Source organism: Trematomus bernacchii, unplaced genomic scaffold (assembly GCF_902827165.1).
Source record: "Trematomus bernacchii unplaced genomic scaffold, fTreBer1.1, whole genome shotgun sequence".
Taxonomy (NCBI): domain Eukaryota; kingdom Metazoa; phylum Chordata; class Actinopteri; order Perciformes; family Nototheniidae; genus Trematomus; species Trematomus bernacchii.
This window is the reverse complement of record NW_022987739.1, coordinates 6,573,267-6,599,453: the sequence shown is the minus strand read 5'-3', so window position 1 is coordinate 6,599,453 and position 26,187 is coordinate 6,573,267. Positions and strand designations below refer to the sequence as shown.

At 41.7% G+C, this 26,187-nt stretch overlaps 1 protein-coding gene across 1 annotated transcript; it reads right to left on the bottom strand.

Moving 5' to 3' along the window:
* Positions 1–2,020: 2,020 nt before the first annotated feature.
* On the bottom strand, positions 2,021–23,796 carry fam20b (FAM20B glycosaminoglycan xylosylkinase). The gene is made up of 9 exons (XM_034147272.1): positions 23,603–23,796; positions 20,033–20,331; positions 19,191–19,438; positions 18,664–18,750; positions 18,459–18,568; positions 16,272–16,443; positions 7,896–8,087; positions 3,541–3,600; positions 2,021–3,099 (listed from the first exon to the last, which is right to left on the bottom strand). The coding sequence occupies exons 2-9, from the start codon at positions 20,159–20,161 to the stop codon at positions 2,868–2,870; spliced, it is 1,230 nt and encodes a 409-aa protein (XP_034003163.1). The 5' UTR covers positions 20,162–20,331; positions 23,603–23,796; the 3' UTR covers positions 2,021–2,867.
* Between the last annotated feature and the right edge of the window lie 2,391 nt (positions 23,797–26,187).

Genomic DNA, 26,187 nt, shown 5'->3' with positions numbered 1-26,187 from the left:
AGGTCCGAAAATGTCATACATAGTAAATGCAATTCACAAAATGGTCCAGGATCTACTGCACTGGTGGTATATTAAAAAGTGCAGATAAATTGTGCATGGGATTTTCTGTGTATGTCTTTTATTTTATTTTGTAAAGCACTTTGAATTGCCGTGTGCTAAAAGGTGCTATATAAACTTGCCTTGCCTTACCTAAACGTGTTAAACAAATTCCTAGTAGTGGTATAGCTTTCTTATTTGGAGAGATTAGTCTCATTAGTTTACTTTAAAGAAAGACTGACTTCATCTCAGATTGTTCTACTTCTGAGACTGCAGCTGGAGGGACTTTTTGATCTGTCCATTATATTCAGTGTCGAGTTTACAATGAATGTTTGGTGCTTACTTTGTCCATCCCAGATGCTATATACATTATTCCAAAAAGGAAGATAATATCTGTAGCACTTCGAAATTAAATGAATGTGTGGGATTATTTTTAGCCCACTTAGCGGACTGCTTCCCGGTCCCAGAGGCGCATACATTGATTAAATAAGTAGCAAAACATGTATTTACAAATTATAGATGTGTGAGCAGATTTAGTTTGGTATAACGGCAGACACAGACACACAATACTAGATCCGAGTGTCAAAACAAAATGAATTCATAAGGGTACTCAGTGCTGTCCCTGTGCAGAGGCACCTTGACTGACATGACCTGGCATGCCTCGACACGATGTAAACTGTGGTTTGAATCAATGTTTCAATGTTTTGGTAGATGTGTCTCATGTTAAACACCTGCTTAGTCTAAACGAAACAGGTGTCCCACATCATCCGGCTTATTGACCACATAAACAAAGCTGGAGAGGCAGCTGAGAGTGAACATCTGAATGTGGGAAGGAGGGGGGGGCTGCATCTTGGTTTCACAATTAAGTTTCCCTTCTGCGGTTGAAGGTAAAACTTTGTATCCCTGATAACACCAATGGCACAGCAGCTAACATGAAGAACATGTCGAGTGATAGTGATAAAAGCCTGTGGTGAAAGATGACCTGTAACAGAAGCACTCACTTGAATGGGGAAATCCATCAGCAAGAGACAACACCGAGATCTGTGCCAGACCTCACATATCAATTCAAGGAAGGCAGAGATATCAGATTCAAAGGGGATGAGGTTGAGAGTAAAGATTGAGTTTGAGGAAGAGTTATCTGACTAATAATCAGCAGCCCACACATCCTTTCACAAACCCCTTCAGTCAAACATGAGGTGAAAGTAAAAATCCAAACGCATAACTGAGGTTAAACGTTTGCTAAACTAGGAAACATTCAGACCTTTTGGGCCTTCTTACAATTATTGATTTATATTATTTACTAGTTAAACATGTATTTTCTTGCTGTTTTTGTTTATAGTAAATGTTTCATTATTTAGTGTTATTCTTCATGCTTTTGTCTTGAAGGAAGCTTTGGGCCCTAGGTGATTAGGTTTTCATTGGAGACAGGTGAAGGTGGGATTAGCGCAGCAGACATGTTATTTTTAACCAGGGTAAGACACAAGGAGGCCACAGGAAAAGGCAAAAAGATAGGTAAAGCATTGTCATTGTACTGTTGGATCATTGGAATTAACTTCACAAAAACAACGTTCTTGCCTGGTCTTTGGATCTTTTCCCTGCGTGAGATTTGCTAGCTTTTGCCTCAGCAGGAGCTTTATTTTGAGTAAATGTTTAGTTTGATTTCTTTATGATTTTGCTTCTACATCAGCTGTACAAAGTGTGCACATTAGAAGATCAGAACGCAAGACAGCTGGATGTTGTAGACTTCATCACAGTTGTGCAAACCACAACTAAAAAACACCTCCCCACTTCAAACATCATCAATGTCTATGTGTAAACCACATTAGCACTGGCTGTCAGCTGTTATATAGGTTTGAATCTCCCAAACACAGAATTGAACCCAACTTCTGATCAAAACTAATGTCCTTATAGTAGCACCCTAATGCATATTTTGAAACAGACTTTGTGTGAAACAACTGGCAAAAGAGATGACAGAGAGAACCAATAATAAATAGATCATAGTTTAATGTTGAAGATGAACCCACACCCAGCCCTCCATGTCCCCTCTCTTCAAGTCTGTCATATCAGTAGCTTTTTTTAAATTTACGGCACAATATGGCGCTCTTCCATACACACATACACGCTCGCAAACTCACACACACCCCCACCCACCCTCAGTTCATTTAATATTATAATTCCCAAATGTATAGTCTTTTGTCTCATAATTCTATGTCACTACTTAGTTAAATATGTACACAATGATGGGGGAAGGTTGAATCCTCCGTTCCTGCCAATCAAAGTTTCAATTTGAGGAAAAAAAACAATAAAAACATTTTCAGTTCTGACATTTCCTGTTAATTCAACAGGAAGTTAATTTTCAGTTTCTTGGACTGTAAACTTCTAACAGTCTGCAACACGGCTGAACAGTTTGTTTCATCAAGACTTTGGTGGCTCATTTTCAGATTCCATCCTGCTCCTTTTAGTGTCTCCATCTCTCTGAGTTTCATGCTCCCTCCTTAGTTCACTCCTGCAAAAGAAGCTGGACTTGGAGGCAGAATTTGGCACGAGGCAGGAGTAGCAGAGGAAGGCGTTCTCACAGCGGATACCCTCCTATGGTGTTCAACAGTCCTGAGAAAAAGTTTCTATAGCTAAGGTGACACCACTTTGAGTCCAGTGATTCCTTTTAGAGAGCCTCTCCAGTCGAATCAAAGTGAAACACATGGAAAGGACCAGGGAGAAGAGGCTCTGTTGTGCCCTGAGGATCCTTCACTCTCTGCCTCTGAAACCACCAGCTCCTTCACTCTGAGGCTCCTGGCTGCTCCTGTCCCGCTGTGTCCTCCTGTCCCTTCTGTCTAGGGGTGTGGGAGGATAATCTGGTCCTCTATCAGAGTGTTGTCGGGGCCCTGCGTCTCCATACACTGCTTGACCGTTGCTATGATGCCCGACAGACGCCTGTCCAGGGCGGCGAGGTGGGGCTCAGCCAGGATGGGCGCGATGGGGTCGAAGGCCAGCGCCTGGCGCATCGCTGAGCTCAGAGCTCCACTCCTCAGCAGGTTCAGCCGGTTCCACGTCGAAACACGGACCCTGACGCAGAGAGATATCGTGATAAAGATAAGATTTACTTTATTAATCCCAATTTGGGAGACTTTTTTGTTGCAGCAGCATAAAACAAAACAAGGCATTGCACATAATAACAAATTAAAAGAGTAGAAATAAACAATTCTAAAATATAAACATCTCCAAATAGAAATAGAAATAAACCAGCATTAGAGACAAAGAAATATATACAGATGAAAAAGAAAATCTATAAACTGTCTGAAAAATAAAAACACTATTGATGGGCCAATTTTTTGTGAACACAATATACTCAATATAAGCAGGATATTATTTACATCAAGTGTGCATGGAATGGAATATTCTATTAAATATAAAATGTCCAGTGTTGGTGTTATAAGTCCATTTAACCAAGGATAGTTATTATCACAAAATCAACAATAGAGGTTTGATCATTTGATGAGTACTCACATGCAGCACTGATAGAGCGGAGCAAGGATGCTTCGCTCATCCAAAGCTGGGTTCCCAAAGCTGCAGGAGAGAAAACACAACATAAAAAAGAAAGTAAGTCGACTGAAGCCAGAGGCGTGTCTGCACTGCGGCAAGGAGGAACCTTCAGATGCATTAGCTACACCCGACTGGCCGTCGGCGCTGAGGAGGACCGCACACCTACTCTGAAATGCAACGGCTCTAAAACACCCTCCACTGAGCAGAGCCAAACACAAGAGAGAGTCGTTGTGGTTGCTGGGAGTCTTCAGGTTTAATATGTGGTTTGTAAACAGCATTTAAATAAACCTGTCTTTTGAAATTGATTTTGGGACAAGCTAAAAACAGCCTGAATAGAGATCATTAAAAAGATAACTGAATCAATACAAATCCACTCCGTTAAAGGCAGCTCATTGTGGAACAGCCTCCCAACTGAGATACAGGATTGTCCCACTCTCAATAGTTTTAAAGGTCAACTCAAAGAATGGTTGAGAAACAAACAGACGTGCAATCACCGCTAAATGCACTTTAACACAGGGGAATCTCCTCTTGCACTTTTATATAGCCCTTTTATCTTCTCCTGCACTTTATATATATCGTAGCTGCTACATTGTACTGCCATGTGGTAAATGCTTGTATGCTGCTCATGCTCTTTCTGCACATCATGTATTTCTGTTTGCCATGTATATAACTGTCATAAATGTTGTATGTGACGGGACTACGGATGGAAATGAGCTCAAAGCCGGCTCATTTACATTTTAAAGCATTATTTTGTTCATCAATGTGCATTGTCGCGGTTCAAATAAACGATTAAAAAAAAAAAGAGAAAAAAAAGGCAAAACACAGACATGTCACCAAATACACATTTCCTGAACCCACTGGAATTACTCAGAGCGATAGAAGAAGTTATGGTCAGTTTTCATTTTAACATCCTGCCAACTGTGATTCATTTCTTGAAAAAGATGTCAAGCTGTGAAATAGAAGGTTTTCCACAGTTTCAGAAACCAAAGCAAAATAAGTTCAAAGACGGATTATCGTCTTGATGTCCTCAATTCTGAGAAATAGCGGTTAACCATGAGTCAGTTATAAACCGGTATCATTTTACATTACATTACATTTCACTTAGCTGACGCTTTTATCCAAAGCGATTTACAATAAGTGCATTCGACCAAGAAGATACAAACTTGAAGAAAACAGAATCATATAAGTACATCAGGTTTCATAGAGCCAAAACATTTCAAGTGATACTCAACTGGCTTTAGATAAGCCAGTCCTTTGTTAGTATATAAGTGCTTGGTTAGTATATAAGTGCTTAGTTAGTATCTAAGTTAATGTTTTCTTTTCATTTTATTGCTCGATTTATTGCTTAATTTCAAACCTTTATTTAACCAGGTAGGTCCCATTGAGATCATTGATCTCTTTTTCAAGGGAGACCTGCAGCAAGTAGGTTAAACATGAAACATAAAACAACATAAAACAACTAGAGAATGCAATTCCTGAAGAAATTGCTAGTGGGAATGCTTTATGCTGAAAACTGCCTTTTTGGCAGTTTAACTAAAGGTGTGCGGCTGCTGCTGTGAGGAAATATCTGCCTGAAATTACAATGGGCTTTAAGGCCCTGACACACCAGGCAGTCACCAGAGAACTCGCCGACATCCGACACAGACAGATCCATCGACGAGTTCTCCTGCGTATTGGCCGTGTGTCGCACTGAAATACACCGCTTTACTACAGCCGAGCACGTACGAACTGCGCATGCGTGAGTGGCAATAACTCTCCTTACCAGCAGGCGGCGGTAGTGTGTATTCGTCATTCAAAATAGGCAACAACCGGAAGACAGAGAAGAAGAACAGACTGATATACAAACAAATAGCGGGTGCCGTTCCATTTTCACTCTCGTCCATCGAAAACATGTTTTAGAATATAAAAATACATGCATGATGAAATGAGCACATAAAGTGCAGACATACTATAAAATCACAGTTAATAGACCTGCATCTGATGATCGCAGTGTTCTGGCGGGTGTGTAGTTTATTGAGTCAGCAATGTAATAATGGCCACTTCTTGCTAAATTTACGATGAGATGAAAAACCGGACTTGACCAAACAAATCACGGAGCTCTCAGCAGAGGACAGCCGGGGACGCTCCCGCCGATATCAGAGATGTCCCTGCTATGTGTGGGAGGTAAGAGAGGACATTTAAATCGTTTGTTTACGTCCCTCACTTCCGTTTCGCTTCTCATTTGCTAGCTGAACAGCTGATCAGAGTGGTTTCTTGGCCCGATAGCTTGTGTCCGACACCCGGCCGATTCAACATGTTGAATCGGCCGGCTGTCGATCGTGAAAGGCCAAATAAGGCGTGTCACGGCCGAGGGTTCGGGACACACCAAATTGACTTTGGGCGACAAGGAACCCGTTTTCGCCCAACAACGCAAGACGGCCGATATCGGCCTGGTGTGTAGGGGCCTTAATGGAGACATGTTGAACGTTTTTGTCACTTCATGCCCTCAAGAGGCATTTTGTTGAATTATTTTGCTTAATTATTTGTCATTTTTCAAGCTACGAGATGTTTTCCTACGTTTCTCATGAAAAATTATGTTTCAAGAATGTAGGGTTTGGGAATTATGGAAGTTTAAAAAAAAATATGAAGGCACATTTCAAGATTTCTTACCCTCTAGCTGTGACATCACACACTCTAGTTAATGTTAAAATCTGAAGAAAACCTCTTTAACAAGGTCTGAACAATGTTTAATATCTCTAAAAGTAAGAATCAGATTTAAAAGTTGTGTTACACGAATAATGTCAGAAAGATGTGTAACCTTTTAAAGTTGGAATGAGGTTTCTGAGTGAAAGTATGAATGAACAGTTAGCAGTTGAAGTCGCATGAAGATTTGTTGAAGTCTGAAGAATATCTCCATTGACTTCAATGTTAAAAATGTGATGAATTATGGGATGTATCTCTGGAATTATGAAAGTTATGAATGAGAAAAGTAATAGCAGTCGATTCCCGACCGAGCTCAACGTTTTGATGTTTGAACGGAGTTTCTGCGATGTTGAATGTGGGAGGAGAAGACGGACAAATAATTGGACGGAATAATAATAACTCGTTTGTCCGTAGCATAACATATAGTTGGAATGCTGTATCAGCATTCCCACTAAATAAAGGACATCATACATCATATTTACAGGGCTACATTTACATACCTATAGACATTTACAAGTACCAACAGTATCAAAGAGCATTTCACCTATCAGAGCTTTAAAAACATGCAGTGGAACCAAATAGCTCAGTTTCAATTATTTTTGAAGTCTGTTCCAAGCAAGAGGAGCTGCGCACATAAAAGCTTTCGTACCTAAGTCAGTCCTTGCACTTGGCACATGTAACAAGACCACATCATGTGATCTCAGGCAATAGCTAGCTGCAACTCTGTGTAATCAGAGAGCAGATGTACGATGGGAGTTTACCCAACATGGCTTTATATATGAACAAGTACCAATGACTGAGCCTCCGTACAGTAAGAGAAGGCAAACCTGCCCTGGCATACAGTGTACAGTGATGAGTAAGTGCTTTACAGTTAGTAACAAATCTCAGTGCACTGTGATAGGCGGCATCTAACTTGTTCAGGTAATTCATATAGATCAAATCACCATAGTCCAGCACAGGTAAAAAGGTCACAGAGCCTTTTCCTGGCCTCAAGCGAGAAACAGGACTTGTTTCTGAAAAAGAAACCTAGCCTAACCCTCAGCTTTTTAAGCAGATTATTGACCTGAAGTTTAAAAGAGAGACAATCATCAAGCCAGATATCAAGGTATTTATAACAGGCACCCACTTCAAGTACTTTTCCTTGCGCAGTAACAATATCCAAAGCGGTCTCTGGTGTCTGTTTGGCTTTTGAAAATAGCATTACCTTAGTTTTATCAACATTTAAAAGAAGCTTTAGTTCAGAGAGCTGAGTCTGAATAATATTAAAAACAGCCTGCAATTCAAATCAGTAGTGTGAAGCACATTCCCGGCCTATGGGCATGTCGGAAAATGTATTCTTCGCAAGAAAATTGAGACTCTATAAAAGGCCAGACATGTTGATTGAATTAAGAGCATACTTTTCTAGTTAGTTAACTGATTTCAGGTAATGCTGTAGGCATATCTAACTCTAAAGTCTTTATTTAATGAGAATACACTTTATATACAATTTTAGATCTCATGGTTAACAATTTCAATTTTAAGGGTTTCTTTTTTTCACTAAAGTTTTTCTCAATTTTTGGATTAATTTATCAAGCAACTCTGCAAATGATGCGTGCTGACCATGAATGAAAGTTGTGTGCTCTGACATTATGACTCGCCTCTTTGCGTTGTCGAGCAGGATGAGCATGCTGCCGCCGCCGTCGTCCTGGAAACTCTCGTAGTGATGCCGGTCAGCGTTCCCGATCAGGTAATCAAAGATGGCCGTGTCGATGACGTCCAGCAGCCTGGGCCCCGCATCGTACGGAGGCATCTTCTTCACCGCCTCGCAGTAACTCTCATCGTACTCCCACCTGGATGATTACACACAAATCCATACAAATCTTGTTTTATAATTAATGGTATGACATCCATGCACACGCACAAACGCTGAGCGATTGCCACTCACATAAATATTCAATATATCTTGTCTGTTTTAAAGGTCTCCTATTATGCTATTTTTAGGCATAAATTATGGGTCTCAGATATATAAAAAATATATAAAAACATGTCTATGATGTGTTTTGCTCGCAATACCAAACAGATCATGCATTTTAGACATCCCTCATATCCCTCTATTCCAGCCCTGTTAGAGAACTGCAGGGTCGGGGTCCTTAGCTTGAAAAAAAAGAGGTGGGGGAGCTTGTGCCTGCTCAGAATTCTACGAGATACAGCTAAACACTGCCGTGATTAAATGCCATATCATGTTCCAAACCACATCGCGGATTATTTCTGAAACAGTATGGAGCTCAAATGCTTTTTCTCTTGCGGGTTTACCACAAGGTGAGTTCCTTTTTTAATTTCCTGCTTTTTTACATATACTCTCACATATACTCTCTCCAGTACAGGTTAGCTCTGAGTGTTAGCGATGCATGCTAATGTGAACAAAGACCATATTACGACCAAAACACGTCGCTCATTGTTTCTGATAGCAACTTTCTGATAGGGCCGTGGGTCCACATTTCCGATATTACGTCATATCGGACGCAAATCTGGATCAGCTCCGTTATACCCCTGTTTTCAGAGATTTGGGTACGGAGGAAAAGAGAGGGTTTTATTTTCTGACACATATTTATGTATAAAAGACATCAAAAAGTGCATTTTGCATGATAGGTCCCCTTTAAGGTAAAAATGTAGCCACATATTTAAAATGATGTGCGACTGTTTATTATTATTACTACTTTATTCTCTTGTGTTCTCTCTTTCACTCTCTCTCCTTGTTTGTGTATATAGATAACTTCTACACTTGAACAAGATCCCGATACGACACAAATGTACTAACGCTTCTGTAGTGGAAAACTTTATACAAGTGCATGCTTAAAACTTTATATGTAATGGCAAACTCTATATGTAGTGCAAGCTTTATATGATGTGCAAACAAACTTTATATGTTACCTAATATGGTAAAATACTATGCAGTAGTTCCATGATGATGTATTTTAATTAATGTCCTTTGTTCAACTTATGACTAACCTTAAGAATGTCTGGGGGTGAGACACAGTGTCGTGAGCAAGCTCCTTAGGAGCATCTGTGTGTCAGGCACAGTGTCTTGAACAAGTTCCTGTGTTTGTTCCCTGTCCTACAATGAGTTCCTAATTTCATCACTTCCATCTGTCTTAAACCAGTTCCTGTTTTTTAACTGTCAAGATCCTATAAAACCTATACACACTCTTGCCCCTGTGCTCACTCTTCCAGAATACTCTGTACTCTGTGAGACCTGTACCTTATTTGAGGCTTCAAATAAAGAACCAAAAAGACAACTCTGTTTCCACCATTTTATTGAGTGATCATTGTGATTGTGTATCTCCACAGTATTGACTGGGTCTAAGATTTCCAGAACAACTTGGCGTTGTCGGCAGGATCTCTGCAAGCTCGATTGGGGACACCTACGGACGCTGGTGGTTGGCCGCCAGGATCCTCGGATTCTCCTCTACCTCGACAGAAAACGTACGGGACGAGAGGACCAGCGCCGGGGTGAAACCGATTGACTTCACGAGATCCAACAAACTCAAAAGGCCTCAATACTCGGTGAGATGTACAATTTATAATTGTTTAAAAGTAAAACGTAAGTAAACTCCATGACATTTGTTAGGTGGGCTGCTCAAAAGTAGGATATTTGGTATATCAGTCGTAAAAGGTTTTACGTTCAGGAACAAATATCACATCACCGACGGGTGAAAAAGGTAGTGTTTAGCATAACACGGGGTGTTTAGGTAACACTTAAGGACTTTCTCCATGGGGGCAAAGCAGAGTGGGGGTCAAAGATCTAAGGGATAAATTACAAGAGTGTGAAGATGAAATGAAAAAGAAGAGTAAAATTAAAGTGAAAGACTTAGAAAAGATGGACACTCACAGAAAGTGTTTAAAATACTGGGAGGATGAAGCAGAATGCCGTGAAAGGAGGCAGTTGGCCTCGGCAATAAGGAAAATACAGGTTGAGGAAGAAAGTGATAAGAAAGAGAAAAAGGGAAACCCACCACCATATAACCCACACACTGCCTCTCTGTATCCCTCTTTCACAGGCGTGAGAGACCCTCTCCTCGACCATGGTTTCCCATTTCCCCCACCTCCTCCAGCCGTTCTACAACCTCACGACACTGTTGGGCCAGAGGTCAACATACCAGACACCGCTGAAGAAACAGCTGCAGAAGCAGAGAGAGAGAGAAAACACAGAGACAAACAAAGACAAAGAGAAGAAGATGAAGAAGAAAAGAGAGAAGAAGCAAGACAAGAAAAAGGCCGCCTGAAGCAAGAGAAGAAACGCGAGGAGGCTATGAAAGCTGAGCTCTACAGAGAACACCTCTGCGGCCAGGAGGACATCCAATCCAGCTTGCCTATGATCCAGGTAGCTGGACACGACGGTCCCTCAGTCGTCTACTGCCCATGGACAATAGCAGAAATGAAGGACATAACAAAAGATCACCTCCCAGATATCGAGTTAGGGGGTGCTAAATTCGCTGCAGCACTCTTCACGTTCTGTCGGCAATTCTCCCCCACCATGCCAGAGATGAAGAAATTGTTGACTTTGAGAATCGGTCCAACACACGTCAGCCACTTCACCGAACTACTGGCCGGTCATCACTACCTGAAAGACCCTACTTGGGAGCACAGGGACAACGCTCCCTACCGCGAGGCCATAGCAGCCCTCAATACCGAGATAACAAAGAGATTTCCCGTCAAAGTCGACATGTCAAAGATCTCTGCCTGCAAACAGAACCCTGATGAAACCGTAAATAACTATTACCACCGCTTAGAACAAGTGTTCATCGAGAACAGCGGCCTTGTAAAAGTTGAAACCCGCCGCCGACGCCGGAGTGGGAGTCTGGGAGACCTACCTCAGCAACGCTTTCCTCAACGGTCTATCTCCTGCTATTTCTGCATCTGTGCGAACCTCCTGCATTGGCATTATGGACGGTGCCCGGCTGGAAGAAATTGCCATACATGCCGAGAAACGCCTCTCAGAAGAAAAAAGCCAGTGAGAGAAGAAAACGCCGCGACCGCAAAGACAAAGCCCAACTGACCATGGTCCAGGCTATTACAACCGCCTGGTCCAACCAAGCCCAGGGTGGAGGCCATGGCAGAGGGAACCAAGGAGGTCAGGGAGGTTTCCGAGGCCGTGGAGGTTTCAAAGGGAAAGGCAGAGGACGAGGAGGCAACCAAAACGGCAACAACGGGGCTTGTTTCAACTGCGGTGAGATGGGTCATTGGATCGCTGATTGCCCACATCGCACCAACAAGAAGGACTCTCCATCGGCTTCAAACAATGACAATTCTTCAAACTGACATCAGTCGAGGGAGGGGGTGGAGGAGGAAGGAATTCGGTCGGAGGAGGAAGGAATTCGGTCGGGGGAGACGGAACCTCTGCCTGCTGCATCTGACCAGGGAAGTGACACACACACACACATCATGCAGGCTATTGAGAAATTGGAAAAGGTTGAAAAATCTGTTGTTAAAGAGGGTACATATTTGAAATATGACACTGATACAGCATTTAAGAAATGTCCCACTCTAACTTTAGCTATCATGTGTGTTGATGTTACATTTTTGGTTGATTCTGGGGCTACACATTCTGTGGTAAAATTGGCAGATTTGCCTGGTTGTAAATGTAGTGGTAGATTCATTCACTCAATAGGAGCTGCTGGGGTAACTGTAAAGGAGAAGTTTTCTGTACCACTTCAGTGTAAAGATAATGGTGATGCCAGTCATCCATTTCCCACATCAGTCAAACACAGTTTTCTTCTATCATCTGTCTGCCCAATACATTTACTGGGCAGAGATCTGATTCTCCGGTTGGGCGTGGACCTCATTTCCACAAATGAGGGTCTCATAGTCCTGCTGCTGACATATCCTGATTCTCAGGAATTGTTGCGGTTGACTGATCAGCGTGTTTTTCCACCTGCGGTGTTCATGGAGGCTTCTCATTTGCATTGTACTGCTAACGTTGTTGATGATACATGTCAATACTATGATGAGAATTTTCTGTTGGAATGTGTGAATGATGAACTCATGCTGAAAGCTAGGTATTGGAGTTCGCTGCACAGTGCTATTTCTGTTACACTCACACCCACACAACACAAGCTGTATCAAATCCCAGGGGAGGTCCCACACATTTCACTAGCCAGGGGGCCCACTGATAGATGGAGGGATTTGGGTCCAATCGTTAAAGACTGGGAATCTAGTACGGATTGGACTAGCACAGACGACCCGTTGATTGAGTATTCCTCATCACGTGACGTGTTTAAGTACAGCATTGACTGCCCAGTTCATGCACTGCGTTCTCTGATTCTCACAGGCAATGATGACTATGTTAACCTCGTTCCTGGCCCATCTGGCCCGGATTTCTCATTTTTCACTCATGTTTCTGATCTCCCTGCCACGCTAAAAGAAGTGCCTAAAACGTTGTGGGCTGCTCACAAATATGATGTAGGTTTGATCCGCTCTGCTGAGCCTGTAGTTATCACTCCTAAATCCACGTTCCGCCCTAATCAACCCTAGTACCCATTGAAACGTAACCCTTACTTAGGCAATAACGACCATAGCAATGTTGATGACGTTCGACACAGTAATGGTATCACAGGTAACGTCTGGTGGCACACTCTGAGATCGTTCCTGCAGGCCGCAGGGCAAAATGGGTCATGCTACGCATGCACCCTTTTCCCCCAGGACTCAGCAATGTCCGTACCAGTTCGTCCACGCCCTCTGACCCAGGTTGAACAGCTCTGCGCCTTTATGTCTCTAACGAGGCCGACCAAGGGTGAAGACCGCATAACCGAGTGGCGTTATGCCAGAGCCTCGCTCCCCCCACCATGCGGTAACCGCTCTAACACCCCTTTGCGTGCTTCCACGATAGATACCACATACGCAAAGTACCAACCCGTCAGCCATGTACACCCTAGCCATTTGAGAGGGTTGAAACACAGTCTCTGCATTCATAGAGCGTACCAAAGAACGTCTCTTGTACCACCTTATTTCTTCCTAGGCACTACTACTGGTTGCATCCGTATCCTAAACAGCACGTGCGGTTACGGGATTTACAATCTCACTCGTTGTCTCGTTGAGGGTACGCCTAGTAGAGCCTACTCCCCCATTGCATTCCCTGATGTTAAACACACTCCCCTCCTCCTTTCCTGGCCCAGTGATGCTGGGCATAGCGCACCACAAGATTACGTTTGGTTGTGCGGCGACAAGCTCTATCAAGTTCTAGCTCCCATCTGGATAGGTACATGTACTTTAGTGGATTTGACTCCAGCAGTCACTGTCCTCACGTCTTTGATGTACACCACCCATCATTACCCAGAGTTCCAACATCCTGACCACCACCTGGAAAAAAGGGATCTGACGTCCGCTGGATCTAAGTTTGTCAGCGGCCTGTTCCCATGGTGGGGCACAGTAAACAATGCCCATAACATAGATAGCCTACACGTTAGTCTAGAAAACCTCATTTACGAGACGACGCAAGGTTTCCAGGCATTGACCCCATACATTATAGCCTCTAGGAACATGCTCATGCAACACCAATACGCTCTTGATCTTGTGTTCGCCTCAAAGGGTGGCCTGTGTCATGTTATTGGTGACTCCTGCTGCACTTACGTTCCCGACACCAGCAAAAACATTACCGACACCGTGCTACACCTTAACAACCTGTTGGCTAACATGAAAGATGAAGACATATCCACTGCGAGTGGCTGGGACTGGTGGTCCTGGCTTACATCGGGTGGGTGGGAAGCATGGCTGGCTAGAATAGTTACACCACTGATGATCTTTTTCGACCTACTAATCTGTTGCACATGTTTTATTATCCCCCTACTGAAGAAATGCGTCTCCAGCATGATATCCTCAGCTTTCGTTCAGTACGCTGCTATCCCACTCCAAGATCCTATGGGGCGCCACACCTACGCCAACCTTTTGCCCCAAACATTCCGGCGTGCAGGTGCCCCTGTGACCGAGTCAGAGTCAGATTCTGAATTTGACACTGCGATATAATCCATGTGAATTGAATGTACCCTCCTCTTATGCTTACATTATATCGGAGTCTGTCCTCCACAAAAACAGACATTTTCCATGATATATTTGTGATGCGTTTACTTAAACCAGCGATGGGGTGTATTCATTGATGTGTTATATCAGTCGATCCTGTCATTTGTTTTATTTTCATGATTGATCAAAGTATGATCAAAAGGAGGGAATGTAGTGGAAAACGTTATAAAAGTGCATGCTTAAAACTTTATATGTAATGGCAAACTCTATATGTAGTGCAAGCTTTATATGATGTGCAAACAAACTTTATATGTTACCTAATATGGTAAAATACTATGCAGTAGTTCCATGATGATGTATTTTAATTAATGTCCTTTGTTCAACTTATGACTAACCTTAAGAATGTCTGGGGGTGAGACACAGTGTCGTGAGCAAGCTCCTTAGGAGCATCCGTGTGCCAGGCACAGTGTCTTGAACAAGTTCCTGTGTTTGTTCCCTGTCCTACAATGAGTTCCTAATTTCCTAGTTATATCTGTCTTAACCTTACAATGAGTTCCTGCTGTCCTCACTTGTAACTGTCTTTGACCCACAATGTGTTCTTAATTTCATCACTTCCATCTGTCTTAAACCAGTTTACTATATTACCAGTGTATGGTTTCTGTTTTTCTGGAAAGCAGGCGTAGCTTATCTCTCCATCCAGCCCTGCCACAGTGACAGGTGACGAAGTGTTGTTTAACTGTCAAGATCCTATAAAACCTATACACACTCTTGCCCCTGTGCGCACTCTTCCAGAATACTCTGTACTCTGTGAGACCTGTACCTTATTTGAGGCTTCAAATAAAGAACCAAAAAGACAACTCTGTTTCCACCATTTTATTGAGTGATCATTGTGATTGTGTATCTCCACAGTATTGACTGGGTCTAAGATTTCCAGAACACTTCCCTGACCACAACAGTGAGGATCTTAACATTTCTGCACTTTGATAGAACATTTAATTTCTTAAATAATGAGAGCTCAGCAGGGAGCATTATTACTGCTCAGCTCTACTCCGCAGGGTTTTCCAGTAACACAGCTGCTCCGCTCTCTCTATAACTCAGCAGGTTCACTTTGCTAAATGACAAGAAGCTGGACCAGATTTTAAATGAAATTCTGTCACAGTCCACGCTTCAGTTTTGCTTTAAGAGTCAGCTTCTGCTTAATATTCATTGACCACTGCAGAATACAGAATAGCCCCTTTAGCTGTCATTCACAATTGTATTCTGATAATGAGATCCTATATGAAAATGATGGCCAGAAAAAGGACAGTCTGAACTTTTTATAACCAGAAGAAGACGGCGTTTCCTTGCCTGAAGGAATACAGTAATACATTATATCAGAGACAACCTGACGCAGACGCATTTATTCTGTCTAGTGCCAGATGAGCACAATAACCACAAAATTCCAAACAGCGGCCGATCCATTCCCAGTGAAATGACACATTGGCATCCACAACTACTGTTGCAATCCTGCTCTGCTAGCTTAACCTAGTGGTGAATTGCTATTTGTCAGCAGTAACAACTAGTCTGCAGGTCTCCCTTGAAAAAGAGATCGTTGATCTCGATGGGATTTTCACCTGGTTAAATAAAGGCTACATACAAAGTTGTCAGTTCTAGTTTCTTATTCACATGGTCAAACGTGTGTTGTTGTAAATAGAAACCTAAATAGTTTCTAGATTATTGAACCACAGGGAAAGATAATAAAACAGGAAGTGTGACGAAATGGATGACGTGAAATTACCCACTGGAAAGAGAGAGATTAAAACCCAATCAGATAAATGTTTTTTAAGTTAAATGGTTCAAGGCTAAAAATAGAGTGATATTAATGTTCACACATACGAGTTGGAAGTCGTTCACAGCAATAATCTCTCTGCAGAACGTGTTCACGCTGAGCAGCACAACAACATTTCCATTTCCTCCAGATAAACATTAACAAAAATAGTCATAGGATTTTCCCTGCCCGAAACACATTTTTGGACTCGTACCTGGCCAGTTTCCCCTCTCGGTACGTGCGTCCCCAGGGGTGTCTGTGTTTCTGCAGCGGCCAGACGTCCGGCAGCCAAAGGGTTAAAGACCCCTCCATGATCTCCCCCTCTGCACACGCTGGCTCGCTCTCCCGACAGTAGTAACACTTTCCATAGAAACATGTGTTGTTACCTGGAGAGAGAGAGACAAACGGTACAAATAAATCCACTTGACCCCGACGTCTCCTCTCAATGATCAAATATGAAAGAGGTGCAACATGTCTAGATAAGGAGGTTCTTTCAGAGAGGTCAATAGCAAAGTGAAGAAGGATTTTATTATTGAAATAAACACTTCAGCTTAACGGAAAGTCGCTTTCACGTTTTGTTCTACATCAAGAACATTTCCAAGGTCCATTTTCAAGCACTATATCCTTATTTGATACTCATGTTATTGTAGCCTTTGTATCGGCACTCTCCCTTTGCAGTAACAAAATACATTTCCCCACTTTGGGAGGAAATAAAGGATTTATGATTCACCTAAAGCTGTGGTGAAATAAGTATTTATATACAGAGTTCCATTTTTTCTTTGAATAAGCACTCAATGGTTTATACAGTAGAAAATTAATTGGATGGAAACTGTGGTAAAGGGTGTGATAGTCTAGAGAGATTGGGGGTTTCAACATTGTGAGCAGATGTTCACAATCTATCTTGCATTGTGTTTTAAACATCTTGGCGTCATATAATTATAACCTGGTCGGATAAAACCAATATTTCTTTTCCGCATGATTTGATGCCGGTAGTAGTTTTTTTGTTAAGTGAACCAACCCTGTGAACTTACTCTTTATTAATCACTTGTGCTGTGGACATATTGACACATTTGTGTAGCTGCCTGTGCCCTGTGAGGGTAGGTGGTGTTCTGCCCCCCCGCTGTACACCACAACCTAAAAGGTTGTTACAGCGGTGAGTCATGTGAAGGTGAACACTTATTGACGGTAACTGAAATGTAGAGAATATAAAACATGTGGATAGAACAGCAGGTCAACCAGTCTGGGAACACTTTGTATAAGTTGTGTTCGCAAGTTAAAACCATAGACTGTATATATAAAACCCACAATGCAGAACATGCTGCTGACTAAGTTACCACAACGCTGACATTTGAAATACTTTTTAATCATCAAAAACCGTAGACTATATGTGGAGACTGTAGCAGACACTCTTCTAGTGAGCTGGTTGAGATCCGGTGGTCTGTGTTTAACACATTAATGTCTGTTTGCCGGTGTTGTGTTAGACACAGGTGAGCATACCAGACCTCTGTGGCCTGTTTCTCATTTATTTATATTTAGAATATCACCTGAACCACCAACTGGTCAAGCTGCATTGTGGGTATTGTAGGCAGCAGATTTTGACAAGAATTAACAATACATGGAATAAAAAAATACTATGTCTGGTTTTAATGAAGAGATTTTTAAATTCTTGTATACGACTACTCATCATGAGTCCAAAAATGTTATTAGACTACATCTATGGAGATAATGAATGCTCTAAGTAGGCAGCAATATGGATAGAATCAGGGTAAAGGTAATTTTATATTCAAATATAAATTGGTTTCATGACATAGTACCTTTTCTGGACAATGCATTGAGAAACCTTTTATAGATAAAATCCAATATTCAAGTGTTAGTGCTGCTACTGTTGATTTACCTTGCTGATAATAGCCAAATACACCCAGAGATAGTCAACAGCAGTTACCATGACATAGACATGATAGAAAAACCTCAACTTGTATACAAAATAACCCAAATGACATCATCAGGGTTGTCTTCTCACACCTTGAACTGCTTTTTGTGTGTAACATTGCTGGAGTTCCCCTTTAACAAATGTAGCATTTACTGATGTATTAGCTTGCAATACATGTTATCCATGTATCTTTGAAAGGATCAGTTATGGTTTTATACTCAATATCAACTGTATGATGCAAAACCCTCACTAAACAGGATTAGGCCAATTAGTCCTGGTTTAATTAGCTGAGAAAAGTGAAGTGGACAGAGAGAAAACTGAAATCAGATTGTGTGGGAAAGTGGAGAGATGAGTCAAAAGAAAAGAAAATGACCCCTACAATAACACACCTACCTCACTTTGGAACTTCTGAAAACAGTCACTTATCAACTATAAAGTTGAGGGGAGTAGAAAAGGTGGACAGGTGCTCACCCTGCATGAGGAAGGTGCTCAGCAGCTGGTCCGTGGCAACCGGCTTAATCTCTGTTCGCAAGTTGACGTATCTCCCAACCACTAGAGGAGCTCTCCTGAAGCCCAGGATCCTGCAGAGAGGACGGATGTAAGTAACGGAACATTATTACACAGCAGCTCTAATGATAGATCAACAAAGATGTCACTGATAATTATTTTTACACACCTGTCCAAGTGAAAAGCAGCCACCTCTGCGTTGTGTCGGTCATACCCTGCGTATGGCTCGCCTTCCACCACGTAGTCTCTGGTATATCTATGGAATGGTAGAAAGGACACAAATAAGAAAGCTCTATCACACTTAGAAAGGAATACTTTACCTTAATGGTTGTTTGTTTAATACTTGCTGACTCTGTTTTGTGCTGAATTTCTTGAAGAAAGCTTGTTTTTTTCACAAGCATCCACAGTGAAGAAATAATTTTTAAACTAGGAATATTCTTTAAGAGATTTTGGTAAAAGGTGGCCGTTTTCACTTAAACTTCTGTTTTAAATCTCTCCACACATCTTAAGTGTGCAAAGGCCTGCTACTTGTCCGTGTGAGTACTGTTTATGCAGGAGTGTGTTTATGGTAAGGTTTCAGTGAAAATGCAAGTTTTCATCAAAAATTCAAGGTGAGTAGGTGACGTCCAAATGGTCCTTTTACATTTCTTTAAACATAAAATATTAGTGTGTTATTCCGTTATCAATAAATCTGACCTCTTGGGCTTGAAGACCACTTTCTGCCCCCCGTCCAGCACCAGCAGGGCTTTGAGCTGCGTGCCCTTATAGCCCACGTCTGCTCGCTCTACCCTGGCACTGCTGAGGGCCATGAGCACAGCAGCCAGCTCCGGGGTCTCCTCGGGGTAAACCTCTCTGGGGCCCACCCACTGGCTCGCTATCTCCCACGGAGACTGGAGAGTGTGGGTGAGGCGGGCCGCCCGAGACAGCGTGAGGCCAGCTTCCATCTGTTAAGGGTGGGTGATAATAACACTTTATGTACAATATGTGTAGTAGAAGTGAATATATATGCATATGTACACTATATCTGTTTTCTTGTCTTTTTTATTACTGCCGATTTTTATTCATATTTTATTCCTTTTTTCATTCCATTCCAATGTAAATACTGTTATATTTTACTATATTTTTTATAGTTCCCTACCTGTGTTTTAATTAATGTTTTATTTTTATGTACGCACCATGACGTCAAGTCAAATTCCTCGTATGTGTAAACCTACCTGGTAATAAACCTGTTTCTGATTCTGATTTCTTTGTCGTTCGGAGTTTGAATCTTTATGGTTTTTGCACTAACTGTAAGTCGCTTTGGATAAAAGCATCAGACAAATGAAATGTAATGTAATATTGCAAAAGTTTTGTCGCTACAATACTGATATGTACATGTCTGCCAAATGCTCATAAGCACTGTTGAGTATGGTTACTAGCCTTAGTCTATAACTATCATGTGCATCGTATTTTATTTTTCTCCTAAATGACAGCCCTGATGTTTTTAATAGATGTTTTAAACTACGCTGAAAATTAAAACAGCTGACTGGCACTCTGACCTTGCGAAACGCTCTCAGGTCTCGTCGGCTGGCCACAGATCCCTCGCCTCCATCCAGCAGGAAGATCTTGGCCAAGCCCAGCAGGAGGAGCACGGCACACAGCACCACCACGCGCTGTTTGAGCTTCATCTCCTCACCCCTCCTCACCCGACGCTGTGTGTGTGTCCCGCAGCGAAGCCCCCTCACCCCTGATGCATGTCCCCTGTAACTCCAATTCGCCGCCAAGCCTGTGACGTCAGACGGACTCTTCTGAAGGACAGGAGCTGCTGTTCTCTTGTAGAATCTGAGTAAAAAGGCACCTGGAGGGAGAGAACGAGACAAAGTTAAGGCAGTGGAGACAGAGGAGAGCTAGGAAAGGGAACAGAGGGAGATGAAAAATGTACTGTCAATAATATGTGCAGAGAGAACCGATTGATCTTGCTTGTTTCCCCTCCGGGCAGATGATAACCCAGTACTGCAGCACAGCTGAAGCCTGTCCAGGATATGTAACTACATCAGGACGACACAGTCTGCTCGGAGTGTGCAAAACTTGAACTGTGTGCATAATCAACAGCAAAGTGTACTTTGGCTGTAAACTGAACGCGTTGTTATCACCCGGGCTGTTTACCAGCTGTGGGGCAACATTTACAGCACTCAAACCTTCATATTTCATATCATCCCTCCCTCTATAACACTGGATTTGGAAGAAGGAGGAACTCTGTCTCTCTGTAGACCCTGCCTGTTTCTAGGGAGCAGATGATGGACAGGTAGTGCTGTGGTGCAGGTGGTGTTCCCAGCACAGCCCCTCTGCCTTGATGGTCTAACATTGCAAAACAAAAATTAACCCAAGTCATGTTCCTCTAGTTAGAAAGCCTCATGTTAGATTCACCTGCTGAAACATGTCTGCTTTGCATGTTGTGAGCTTTCCTTCAGGCAGTTAAACTACTACAACTGCCACATTTAACTGGCAGGTAACCAACTCTGCTGTGGTTAATTAACACCAACAAACACAGGTTAATACTATCTTAACTGTGACAGAACGACACCAAGCGAACCATTAACAGAAGTGGGAGAAGTACTCAGATCTTGTGGGTGAACAGGAATACTGTAGGAATACTCTGTTACAAGTAAAAGTCCTGCAATCAAAATGTTACTCAAGTAAAAGTACAAAAAAGTATTAGCATCAAAATATACTTCAAGTACTTATTATGCAAATCGGCCCATATCAGAATAATATATTTTATGTTTGGATTATAATTATTGATGCATTAATGTGTTTATCAAAGCTGGTAAAGAAGTAGCTAATTGTAATGACTTTGTATACTGCAGTGTAGCTTGTGGATTTACTCCAGGTGTAACTAAAGTCCTTTTTAGGTGCTGAACTATTTCACATCATTAATCCAAATCTGCAAAGTAACCAAAGGTGTTACATACATGTAATGGAGTAAAAGTACACTTTTAACCTCTGGTTTGTAGTGGGGAAGAAGTACAAAGTAGCTCAAAATGGAAATGATCTGGTAAAGTACAAGCACCTCAAAATTGTGCTTGAGTACAGCAGGGTTGCCAACTCTCACGCATCTGGCGTGTGACACACGCTTTCACTCTCAACCTCACGCTCTCACGCTGCCCAAACTATTCTCACGCCAAAAACAAGAATACCGAAGACTAGAAACGGTTTTCAAAACTTTTGTCACGTAGTGATCGTCTTCTCAATAGAACATCTTTGATAATGTCTTCTGGCCAATCAGAATCACGATAACGGCGTGGTGTTGTTGCAGGAAGTCCCGACGGAGAATACTTTTGCGGTAGGACATCTCTATACATCGATACAACATTACGTGTTGATAGAAATCAACACGTAATGAAATAAGACCCCACGGTTTGATGATTGATAGGTGTGTGGGCTGTCTTTCATTTTGACACACAGAACAATGGGGGCTATCCACCCTTATCCACAATGTAAAGTAATTCACACAGCCTCGTCCCTCTTCTCTCTGTGAGGAGCAGCAGGTTCAGCTTTCAGAACAAAGTAACAAAAAACTAAAATGGCATTCATTTTTTTAAATATGTCGTGTGGTAATAGATTTATTTATTTTTCTTCTCAAGAGAGTACCAGAATGTGTATTTGATGTTAGTATTTAAAAAAATCTCCTGGGGGAGAATCCCCCCAGACCCCCCTGCAAGGGTTGGGTTTTCAGCATGTCAACTCTTTCACTTGTGGGGAAATTGCAGGATTGGCTCCAGGTCGCCCTTTTTATTTACTACAAGACAAATGTGCCTTTTTATTTCATACAGTTCAATTTGGATTGAGACAGGGAAATAATCTAAACCTCACGCGTGGCGTTTCACTGTCGGAGGGAGCGTGTATGTAATTACATTGCAAATACTGACTTGAGCCCCACCACTGTATGGGTTAGCCCTACCATAGATTACCCAACAAAAATACTCTGGAGCCGCAACTGCCCGTATTGCGCATGCGCAGATCTAAGATCCAGTAGAAATGATAAAAAAGTAAATGTCTGCTGCTTATTGTTCTACTAGGCCAAAATAGAGTCAAAGAGTATATGAGAGTGAGAGTGTGTTAATTAATATATTTGGCAGTTTGGAGTAAGTCTGTAGATTTGTTTGTGTGTGTGTGTTTCATGTATAGGCCTCTCACGATAATTAATTTTGTAGATACATTTTCCTGGAAATTATTGCGATAAACGATAATATTGTCGGCACCGTTGTATCATATGACCATTTTAGACCACTGACATAATAATATATAATAATAATTAAAGTACATCCTTTCAAACTGCTAGTCACATCCTCATGTAAATGGCAATTTATCGAGGTCAGAAAAGTTATCGAGTTCATTTTTATTTATCTTACGATAAGTCAATTAATTGCTTATCGCGACAGGCACACAATAAAACAGTGGAAACAAACATGTTTGACTTTCATTAGTGAATGAAACTGTGTGCCCTTTATAATTTGTGTCCATTATTGTGTATTTGTATATATTGTATATATATCCTATATATATATGCTAAGGTCTCGCTGCTGACACGATAGCAGTCATTTCATGCGCATATGTGTAATTAAACCGAATTAAACCCATGATATCAAAATCTCACTCCAGCCAGGTACCCAAAGTTGGCAACCCTGGTACAGTACTGGAGTAAATGTACTTAGTTACTTTACACCACTGGCCATTAATAGACTCTAAATAGTAAATTCCAGTTTCGCTGGTGTTGACACAGCTCTGCCAAAACAGGTTTGGCCACGCAGGCAATCTCCTCTCACACAGTCGCTCTTTCATTATGCACTGCCCTGTTTAACACCAGAGAGGAAACGATTGCCCAAACTGACTACACACAAGCACCTAAAACCTCTCAAACATGGCTCCACTGAGATGCATTCTACGAGGACAGTTCCGGTGCATTTTTGTGTCACCATATCTGCAATAAACAATCACATATATGAAGACAATGCTAGCTGCTTAGCAAGCTTATGCACACCTTGCTGTAGGTTAGCTAACGCTGGCAGCTAGCTAACGTTACAGTACGTCGTCTGTTGTTTTCTCTGGTGCAGACCAAGCGGGCTTACCTTATGGTCATATGACGTTCACCGGAGAGATTCAAATGGCCTGTCAAGCCTGCAATACTGACTTTATTTTTGTCTAAATGGTGCTTCCGCTAAAAGTCACGGTGGTTTATCATTTACTCAATGCCCCGGTAGCTGCCTCTCCTCCGCCCTTTTCCTTCGATTCCTTCTCCGGCCTGCATGTCCACTTCCGAAACATTTCCTCCCGCTGCAGGAGCTGCAGGCCGCCAGCAGCCGGCAGTGCTGCCCTCTTTACATCCACTGCTGGGGGAAGGCATTGCGATACATGCAAGATTCATTATGCCAAATTAGAGGATGAGCATATACCCTTAGCTACCCAACATAGCACTTAGATGTGTATGATGTGCAATTTTTATGTCTCAAATAATGTATTTATGTGACCTTTTCAGCATGCTTGCTTTAGTATTATTTTATATCTGATCGGTTTATTTCTGTCATTGTGCTTGTGCTTAATTGTAAGGCTAAGTCTATTACTATTTCATGTCTCTCATTTGTTAAGTCTGCCAATTGTTATATACGATGCCAGTATTTTAATGCATCTCAGTATTGTATTTGTACGTTTAAGACCTAAGTAGCCTACCTTATTGTACATGACAGGGTCCCAGTATTCTCTTCCTTGGGTCTTTGTGTTGAGAAACTCTGTAACAGTGGCCTAAACATTATTTACTATTTATTTACTTTTTTCTGTTATCTACTAGAAAACATTTTTAAATCCTGCTTTTCCTTTTTAAAATATCACAAAGATAAACCTTGCATCCCCTTTGATAAACCCACAGCTCAGTTAGTTAGCAATAAAAAAGGAAAACATAGGTACTGTGATTTATGTGATTGTAACTACAGGCTTATGCGTCATTAATAAAATATTACAAAAATACTGACCGAATAAATTGCCAACACAAGTCCAGTAACTTAAGTTTGTTATGAATTGTTATAGAAGGAGCAAGACTAACAAAGAAATGAGACCGACTCTGCAGGAGAAATCCCTTCAGGCGACTTCCCTCACAGCTCCAGTAGTTCCGTCATCCATACTGCTCTGCAACAACTCAAACAGCAGCTTGGACAAATGCTGGAACTGATTGTATTTAAAAAAGCATTTAACCTTGTAATACAACTCTGATCAAATACACACTCAATACCACACTCCACTCAAAGATAAACAGTCACACAATCTTCAACAGAACAATGAGCATGGAGCAGATGTGTGGAGTAAAAAAGGGCAGAGTGTTTATTGTTTCTCAGTCTTCACAGCAGGCAGCGCATCACTCAGCGAGGAGGTCACAGCGCCGCCACAGTCATGACACGGGCAGACAGAGACAGACACACACAGAGCCAGGTAAAGGTCAAAGGTCATTACACATCACCCTTTTTGATGACGTCCTTGGTAAACAGTGAATGATGCCTGTCCAAATTCACATTGACTCCACTACTCCACCAAGTCAGAGGACAAACGTATAGCATAACCACTCTGAACACACTTCCTGTCAGAAATGTTCATGTCAACTGTTAAACATTTTTCATGAATATTAAAAGAATGAATTCAAAAGGCAGATCCACTCAAAAACAGTTAATACAGGGAATATTGTGCATTTGTTGACAGTATGATCAATTTAAAGGAAACAACAAAAACTCACCACAGAAAGTGGATTTTTTTTCAAGCATCAAGTTTCTCTAATAACCACAAATTGAATTTTCCACTCGCATCCCAAGATAGACCATCGCGGGGTCATTATGTTAGCAGTGATTGGCCATGAAATCTAAGAAGTGAGTCAGCTAAAACCGCAAAACATCCCAAAATGAAACGTGTGTTTCCATTATTTTGACCATAGACTGTACAGAAATGATAATAAAAAAGAAAACTGTAAACTCAGGTTACAGTGAAGAAAAAAACTCAGAAGCGCTCAACATGATCTGGGTCATTCTTGCAGGAAAGATTGTTTAACCCAAATTGATTGAAATAAGCCTTCCAAGATGCTCCCGCCAAAATCTGGTTATGTTTGAAACTCTGGAATTCACACCATCTCAATTAACAAAGCAAATATATATGAAGGGAAGTGTGATGAGATGTTGACCGTCTACATCTGGTTTGTTTTTAACGAGCTCCTCCTGCTTTTTTTGAGCCTCAATTGGTGTTTAACTGCACTAATCTGTCAATAGTTCGCAAATGGCAGCAGGTTAAGCTCCACCATCTATATATATACACAGGTAAGCCATCTCTAAATCCTCTAAACTCTGCTTCACCCATTTCATTTACAGACCCTTTGTGTCCTCCATGGTGCTTCAGCTCTGTGATTTTGTCACGTATGCAGCTCAAAGCTCTCTCCCAGGCCACAGTGGACACAGATAAGTACCATTTTCCACTTCTTTCAGAACACAAACCAGCGTGGAGTTGTGGCACTCTGGATTAGGTAGCTGGTAACGCCCCAGCAGTGAACGACAGAATTATTATGTCTTAGAAAAATAGAGAAGTGTACACGGGCACACAAATGCATACACATATTAAATATGCCCGTCTTTGGCTTACTCATTCACTCGTCCACAGGTTCATCCTCTGCCATCTTTTCTTTACT